The sequence below is a fragment of the Amblyomma mixtum genome, chromosome 2 (genome assembly GCF_055824585.1).
Source record: "Amblyomma mixtum isolate Tamu chromosome 2, ASM5582458v1, whole genome shotgun sequence".
NCBI lineage: Eukaryota > Metazoa > Arthropoda > Arachnida > Ixodida > Ixodidae > Amblyomma > Amblyomma mixtum.
The window spans coordinates 69,026,642-69,035,336 of record NC_143013.1 but is presented as its reverse complement, the minus strand read 5'-3'; the positions used below and the strand labels follow the sequence as shown (position 1 = coordinate 69,035,336).

Sequence of the window (8,695 nt, the reverse complement as noted above, 5' to 3'; positions counted from 1 at the left end):
TGGCGCCGGAGCTGAGAGACTCGGTTCCGCAAGACGGCTTGGAGAAACACACCGAGCTGTGTGGAAACGGTGTCAGCCTCTACGACAAAAATACTTGCGGCTAATGTAAAGCCTGAGGAAGTGGCATGTAGTAGAATTCTTGCACGGAAACGTCTCCCATGGGAGGAAATAAATTTTACTAAAACGTTTCCTGCCGGCAGATTGGGCATGTGAGATACCGCATGTTTTTAGTTTACTTGTTTTATTAATCAAAACACTCGTGAGAGCCCTCTCTGGTGGCCGCTGTAACTGCGGTCATGGTGTCCGTTGTACTGCGCAACCTCATGTTCGTACTGTAGCTCGCATACATACATTGCGCTCGCCTTCATTACTCAAGCACAACAACACTTCCGATAACTTTACGAAGTCATAACGCTGCGAGATCTGCAGTTCAGTGCACAAACGTCGGTGACTCATTTCGCAGGTCATCAGCAGAAATCGCAGGCCATTATTTTTTATCCCAGTTGAAATCCCACAACATTCCTAGCACTCTGAAAAGGTAATCAGTTTTGCTCCGATGAGTTATTAAAAAGTGTCAAAACTGCGTGAACAAAAATGTCAACGGCGATGTGTTTGCAAGCGCTGCCGACAGAGACTGAAGCCTAGTGTTGCCGTCACCGCACACATCTCTAAATGGCCAACCAATATCAGTATAGGCGGAAGGCAGGTATGCTAAAGATAGCCTTAATCCGGGAGATGTGGACTCCGCAAAGGCGGAAAATGGATTGCGTTGGAAAGGCCTTTAATACAGTGTTCAACGTACTTGTAGACCCTATTTTCTCGGGGTGCCTCTTTCCTCTCATTTTCTACTCAAACTGTCATCTCTATTTTATTTGTTCGAAAAAAACTCCGAATTCGACATCGACCGCACCTGCGCGTCGATCGGTATCACATCAGGATCGCCAAAACAGTTGGGCACATTCGTGATTGATGTTCTAATACCGCACAGGTGATTCGCAAGCCGCATGGTACAGGACATTGCTCTTTCTCCTGCCCCAACTTTTCCGACGTATTTTTGACATTGCTGAATTATTTCAGTCCGTGAATACCGAGCTCAGGCAGAAAGAAAGCGATGCGTCCTACATTTCAGCCATCAATTCTCCACGTGTATCGAATTCAATGATTTTTGAGAAGGGAAGTGGCCGTTTGAGAAGGGAATTGGCACCAGGATCTATCTTGGTGACCTCCGTTATTCCTCGCCGTGAGTCGACAAAGCTAAGTTGATCCGTCGTTGTGCAGGTGGTGGACGAGACTGGCATGGATTGAACGCGCAGCATGCTTATTTCATTCGTGAAATGAGACGCTCGACGTGTGTCCGGCCCCTGAGTCATCCTTGCGACAGATTTCACAACACAGAAATCATAACAATTGTTTCATGATTGGCCATGTCTAAAGCCGGCGACATCAGGCTGTTCTGGGCCTCTGAAAAGCACCCCATTTACTATGTATGTCAATACTAACTACTTTGAGTGAGCGCAGGACAAACATTAAATGGAAGATTTTCCTACGCATCTGAAGATTACAAAATTCAAATCAGTATGTTTATAATAGTTTTTGCAATATTCCAAAGTTACCTCACAGTTCAAAGAGATGTGTAAGAAAGCAGGCCTTGTCTTTTGCACCAAGCTGAGGCCATTTACGGGGGACAAATAACTGAGCCCACAAAGAAAATTTCTACTCAATACACCTCCCGATGTCTTTATGAGTCTATAATTTGCGAAAAATTATAAATTTGCGCATACCTGTTCGTTCAGCTTGCAGGTCCTGGAATTCGTTTCAAGTGGTTGAAAAGCTCAAGCAGAAATAGAACACAAATGTCATGTATGGAAGTATATACGGTACCTGTACTGCTCATAATTCAATCGTTTCGTAATTTTTCTTGCACTTACAGTGGTGATTTTACCTGAACATAAATGACTCCCGCCCTGTACATTCACTTACATTTCAAGTTATGAAACTGTCACGAATTATATAGAATGCACTCATGGGAACACTAATGCCTTTGTGCCGGGCGTTAATCACCGTCCTTGTGGATATATGTTTCAGGTCTTCGCCAACTTTCCTTACGCCGTCGGCATATCCGACGTAGACAACGACACCATCTTCGAATGCTTGACTGCGAAACGCAAAGATTTTGACCCTGTGGCGAAGACGGTCACATATGTGTGGTCGCTGAATGACGGCGATGGCAAAAGGTGCTAATTATTTTGCCTTAATTAATTATTCTTCGTGTGTTACATGCCCTACTGCGATGAGAAAATCCACAGTAAACGCCTACGGATCTTTTCAGAGCCTAGAATCTTTTGGCGGGAACCAAAATCTGAGAGCAGGAGCTTACTCTTATCTCACTGCTCTCAATATGTAGACTTTACGGCCTGGTTTGAGCATGGAGCCTCTTGTCAGAATTTTCAACAGCCAGCTGTCCACTGTTCCTCCCAGTGAGGTCGTTAGTTTGAGTTTATGCCTCGAGACGGTAGCCCACTCGACGGCAGTCCAACGAGCCTGGAATATGGAATGACGGTGGTGGTGGTGAAAATATTTTAATTAAATAGTTTAGGATGTTGTAGCGGCGGTTGGAGCTCTTAGTCCGGAACCCCATTGGCGTAGGCTGCTGTCCGGGCTCTTTCGATGAGTTGCTTTTGACTCATTTCGTCCGAGCTGGTCAGAGCTGCCTCCCACCCCTCCTGCGTTGGCTGGTTATTAACAGTGATCGCCTGATTTCGTTGGCAGGCCCATACCATATGGTACAGGTCCGCCTTCTCCCCGCAGAATTTGCAGTGTGAGTCAAATGACTCCGGGTCTATAGCGTGTAGTCTTCGAGGGTTGTTGTAAGTGTTGGTCTGTAGCTTTCGGAGGTGGGTAGTTCCTCCCCTTTGTCCAGTGTCTTAGCCGGCGGAGGGTAGACCCGACGGGATAATCTCAAGTGCTGAAGTATGTCGATGTAAGTTAGTAGTTGGGTAGGACGATCCTATAGACAGATCTTGCCTAAATACGTAAGCTTTATGAACACTAACGGGGGGTGTTGGTCAAATGTTTAGGGGAAACCACCAAGGTGGAGTAGATTTGTAATAAGGGAGTAATTACTCATTGGCATCCACCCGAGCGCAGCCATACGGCTACAAAGGAAAGCTATACAGCTTTCTCAGAAACTTCGCAGTTAATGAAAAATTCGTCCTGGTCCGGGGTTCGAACCCAGGACCACCGCTTCACCGGAGCAGTCGCTCTACCAATTGAGCTAACCAGGACGGCAAGCTTATGGTAGGGCGAGAGCGATCAATTCGCTCTCGCAGTTAATGAAAAATTCGTCCTGGTCCTGGGTTCGAACCCCGGACCAGGACGAATTTTTCATTAACTGCGAAGTTTCTGAGAAAGCTGTATAGCTTTCCTTTGTAGCCGTATGGCTGCGCTCGGGTGGATGCCAATGAGTAATTACTCCCTTATTAACGGGGGGTGTCAAGCGTCATTCCTTTCTTATAATAGCTGCAGGTGATACGGTACTGACCACCGTATTGTATCGCAAGCGTTATTGTATCAACTTATTGTATCACCTTATTACTGTACCACCTCATTACTGTATCACCTTAATTTATGACGAGGGGTATGGCATTCCAATCATTAAAAGGTACATTGCTTTTAACGCTTAACGGAAGCAGCCGCTGCTCAGCCTTTGCTCAAACTCTGCTTTTTGTCCTGATTCGAACAGTTTTTAAAGAAACACGACGGCTGGAAGTGTTCATAACTCGCGGCTTTCCTTATTTCCCAGGAAACACGTAGGTTTCCACCACACCACCGGCGCTACTCCTGACGCTACAAACTTCACTGTAGGCCAAGGTGATGGTCTTGATCTACTCCCGATCCTTAAAGTAATTCTCACGACGCCATTTTTTTTCTGACCACCAAGACGTACCTGCAGCTATTCGACGAAAGAGTGACAAAAAGGTGTAACTTCAGATAGCACGCTACTTTTTACTTTACTTTTTGCGTAGAGAGGCGATTTTTATTAGTTCATGTACGTAGCGCGCGACTTAAACTGCAGCAAATCAATTATGCAGTTCTGCTGAGAGTAAATTTCGCACACCTCGGAAGGGCAACAGCAAACGTCACTAGAGATATTTGTTGGCCTCTACAACCTACAATTCAATTCGAACCTTCACCAAGAAAAGCACCTAAAGAAAGAACTGAAACAAAACAACTGCAAAAAAAGGGTGGATGGCGACTTGCGTTTCGACTTGAGTAATTGCAAGTACCGTGTTTGTCAAAAGTAACCAGGCTGCATGGTTTGATTATAGCTTGTATAGTGGAGCCCTTGTGGCTTTCCTAAAGATCAAAATGTGTTGGAAGGTAAGAAGACCCCCAGTCCTTCCCTTTAACGACCATTTCAGCTTCAGGGAAGCTGTAAGGGCTCCACTGTACGAACTAGAAGCAAACCATGCAGCCTGGTTACTTTCGACAAAGACTGTACATTGTTCCAAGAAACAGCATTAATAGTTGTCGCCCTTAACACACACTTATTAAAGCGGAGGAAGAAATGTTTTTCAGTAAAATTAAGGGTTTGGGGAATGCACGAAAAGCCGTCATGACCTTGTTTGCGTAAGCGATCGAGTTTAGAGAGAAAAATCAAATAGGCACGGCTAATCTCTAAAGAATTATTTTTCTAAGAACCTAAGAATTTATAAATCAACGCCTGCAAAGCGCCTTTCTGACACCACAAGAGGGAAAGGTTAATTTAAAGGCGCCGGTCTAGTGTCCGCGGAGCGCGAGCCAAGAGAGAGCTTTATTGTATCGATACAACTGCCGAGTCCGCGTCCAAGGCTTCCATGGGTGGAGATTGTCCGAAGCGGCCGCAGGCAGAAACAGGCACTATTAGAATTCCCGCATTTCGCTAGTCAGCCGCTCCTCCCGCGTTCTAGGTTTGGGCTCGCGTAAGGGGAAATTGCACCTGCTGCGTACATTATGTGAACAAGTGCTGTGGGTTCACCGCAGTGGGTACTGTCGCGTATACATCTATTTGGGTACGTGTCGTGTCTGAGTGTTTGTGTGGGAAAGCTGCACGCCTGCAGCATTCGCAGGGTGGTGGCCTTGTGTCTTGTGAAGATTTTGCGTGGCGAGAAGAGCGAGGTTTTTGAGGTTTTGGTGAAGTTGTTAGAACTGTTCACCGCTGTGTGACGGCCTGTGCTGAACTGCTCTGCTTGAGGGGCTCGTTAGGAGAGAGTCTCGTCTAGAGGATGAATGCCCTGGTTACTGCGGTGAGGAGCGAGTTAAGAACCCACACAATGCGGAAAGTGGGGTATGTGTGCGTTTTGCAGGCGTGGCGTTTAGTAAGCGCGCCATGTATGGTTTTAGGCTGTTCTGGATGTCGCTGTGTCATGCTCTTTGCGTGTTAGTGATTACGACGCAAATTTACGGAAGCTAGGTCGGTGACTTGGCGTTTGTATATATCTATGAGAGCGCGAACATACCAGAGCAGAAAGCTGTACCTAGAAGCTTCCATGTTGACAGGCGGAATGAACTGGCTTCTGTGCCATTTTGTTTCTGCCTAGCAGCCTGAAGAAAGACCGACAAATGCTTTCCTTATGATTGGTGTCAACAAGAATAAAGTCTGTCAGAATAGACTCACATGGTGCTAGAAGTCGAGTTACTGAGTAAATCGATGGTGGTGTTTTCCACACCTACCCTTTTTCGCAGACTCAAATGAAGTCCAAGTCACCTACTTTCGTTGGAGTGACTACAAGGACTGCGCCATTACAGAAGTGCCGTACTTCACAGACCGTAAGCATTGTTCAAGCATAGCTGACTTTCTCTTCTATAAAGCAGCACTGCAGAAAACTATTTTTTGTTTCTGAGTAAATATCGGTTCCGTGGCTCCTTGTGCGTATATGGGTGTTTATCCTCCATAAAAATACTCATTCATTGCTAAGAGAATTGCATTTAAATGTTTTCCCGCTACCTGATTCAAACTCGTGGCATGTACACCAAAAATGACTTCATAACTCCATTTTCCAAGTGAATGACGATATAGCCTAGTCTCCGAAATTCGCAGGTGTTCACTCCCCACAATTTAAATGCGACATCGGTGGGTCATGGTGACATCATAACTTCATATTTTTTTTGCAGCTTTTGCTCCGTTTGCAGTGAAGGTAGCGTCCTCGTCTTCATAAAGGGGTAATCTATCAGTAAAGACCAGCTTCAGTTTGTCCTCAGTGTCTCATTAACGGGCAGGAGCCGCAAGTAGTTGATTCTAACTTCGCCTAAATACACGCGGCTGTCGAAGTAGTATGGGGTGCTAAAAATAACATCATTTCTTAGAGCGAATTCCAGCCGCGAAAATATATAGGAATGAAGTATATACCTAAATAGGCAGGAAGTACCGGTAAAACGATGGTGCCAGACTAAATGAACCAAAACAAGGAATTGTCGGGTACATTAAACTAACTTAATAACTTACCAGCAGTGTGCTTCATAAAAAAAAGGTAGTAAAGACGCCTGTAGCTGCATCGGCATTATAAACGGCATTATCCCGGCCGCGGCGGCTGAATTTCTTGAAGGCGAAATTCTAGAGGCCCGTGTGCTGTGCGATGTCAGTGCACTTTAAAGAACTCCAGGTGGTCGAAACTTCCGGAGCCCTTCACTACGGCGTCTCATAGCCTCAGTCACTTTGGGACGTTAAACCTCAATAAACCAAACCTATAGTTAGCTAAAAGTGCTTTTTTTATTTTCAAAAGTGTAAGAGTTACTTATGAAAGGCACGTACGCATAATATTTCAATTCAGATAGACGACGTTGCATCCCTCATAGTGTGTCCCCTATTCTGCCGTGCTTTGCGCTGGAAGGCTTTAAGTCACGACAGAGAGAGGCCTGAAGAACAAGACAGAAAACAAAAAAGAACTTCCAGATCAGACGAAAAGTTCCAGGCGGAAAGTTCGAGGTTAGTTTCAGGATTTTGCTAGACGCATATGGAAGCTTTAGCCACCGACAAACTTGATATCAATTATAATAAATCGTTTAATGCCAGCGAACGCCTTCTTACTATGCATCAGCAACCTGTGTAACTAAATATCATAATTTATTGCGCCTCTGCATCGTCTTCTGCTATATAATAAGCACTAATGCCTTTTTTAGAGGTTAAGGTTGAAATAACAAACCGCGTACTTCGATCTAACAGGGAAAGAAGCGAAGTTTTTATATCTGGTTTTCCAGGAATACATATTCAGTAGTTAGTGCTGCATCTTACAATGTACTAAATGGAAACGCGTGGCGACACGGACGGAAAGGAGATGGTACATCGCGCTTTGTGTAGTCTTCAGTGCGATGCTCTTAGTATCACTCTATTTGCCCTTATTCCGATCTGTTCTTGTCTGTATGGGCTGCAAGGCATTTGCATACTGTTTTTAAGTTTTTGTGCCAGCAGGATTCAATTCAAGCACACGTTCTCCTCCCCGCAGAGTGCACACTCTGGGTTTCGAAGGCCGTCGAAAACCGGGTACCAGTCCACTGCCTTGAGCAGTTTCACGACATATGCGGCGTCATCGTGCCGCTTCATGACAGCGACCTCTGCCTGGATGACGAAGTCGATACCGAGGACTATTAGGCGCTATGATGTTCGCCCTGGTTAGCGGAGTTGCTGTACGAGACGTCGTCCGCTTACGTGACAACTCCTGGGAGGCTTTGTGTTGAATACATTGCGTTGCTCACTGTTCCCCACGTTTCTACTGCATGAGTTTCTCTAACGCTGCAGTATGGAATAGCTGCATGTCTCCTACATGAGATAAGGCGGGTCGGTCGTCTCAACACTGAACCGAAGCGCCTGGCAACGGTCGCGGTGAGAAAGAGGGAAAAAGGAACCTTTCTTACATTCTTGGGTAAGTGCATTGGTAGTGTGCCAGCAATTCCCACAGTGAATGTGGTGCCAACAACGGAAGAAAAAAATTTCGGGGCACTGTGCTGCAAGGCGAAAGCCTTTCCTGGCGCACTGTTTGGCATTGAGTTTCTCTTTTATTTTCTATCTTTAATTCTTGTTGTTTTTATTTTTATTTATTTTGATTTATACTTTTCTACTTTCTTAATTTTTCTTTTCATTTTTTTTAATTTTCTATTCCTTTGTTTTTGTTTTTAAATTCCTTGTTGTTCTTTTTGTTTTTTTTTTATTTTTGACTTCTTTCTTTTTATATTTTATAGCTTTTTAAATTTTCCTCCTTATTTCTTCTTAATTTTTTTTTATTTCCGTGGGTGACCTCATTACTCCGAATCCGCGCACTCTGACGTCATAACCATTTCGACCAACCGAAAAGCGTGACATATCTGCTGACAAGCTTCTGCTGACAACCTGTCGACAACCTTCTGTCGACAATCTTCTGTCGACAATGATGAGGCATTGAAGGCATTGAGGCTTTGAGGCCTTAAAATAACCACCCTATGGTCAGAGCATTTTAAAGCGAAATTCCGCAACAGCTGTGGTGTCTAAATGTAATATAGTGATGCTGGCAGTCAGAAACGCCCCTTCCAGCTTAGTATGGCAAGCCGATCCTACTTCCATGCAGTCGATGAAGGAGCCAGGGACGAGACCAAACAGAGCAAATGTAATCGAAGTCTCAGAATTGCTTGTCAAATGTCTTCGTGACCCCTTCGGCTTTCGTCTGGCATCGACGCTATGTACCGA

At 45.0% G+C, this 8,695-nt stretch overlaps 1 protein-coding gene across 1 annotated transcript; it reads left to right on the top strand.

Annotated features, from left to right (window-relative positions):
- The first annotated feature begins 1,424 nt into the window (after positions 1 to 1,424).
- LOC149359657 (uncharacterized) lies at positions 1,425 to 7,649 on the top strand. The gene is made up of 5 exons (XM_089567720.1): positions 1,425 to 1,484; positions 2,086 to 2,234; positions 3,803 to 3,870; positions 5,725 to 5,808; positions 7,482 to 7,649. The coding sequence occupies exons 1-5, from the start codon at positions 1,425 to 1,427 to the stop codon at positions 7,625 to 7,627; spliced, it is 507 nt and encodes a 168-aa protein (XP_089423846.1). The 3' UTR covers positions 7,628 to 7,649.
- The last annotated feature ends 1,046 nt before the right edge of the window (positions 7,650 to 8,695 follow it).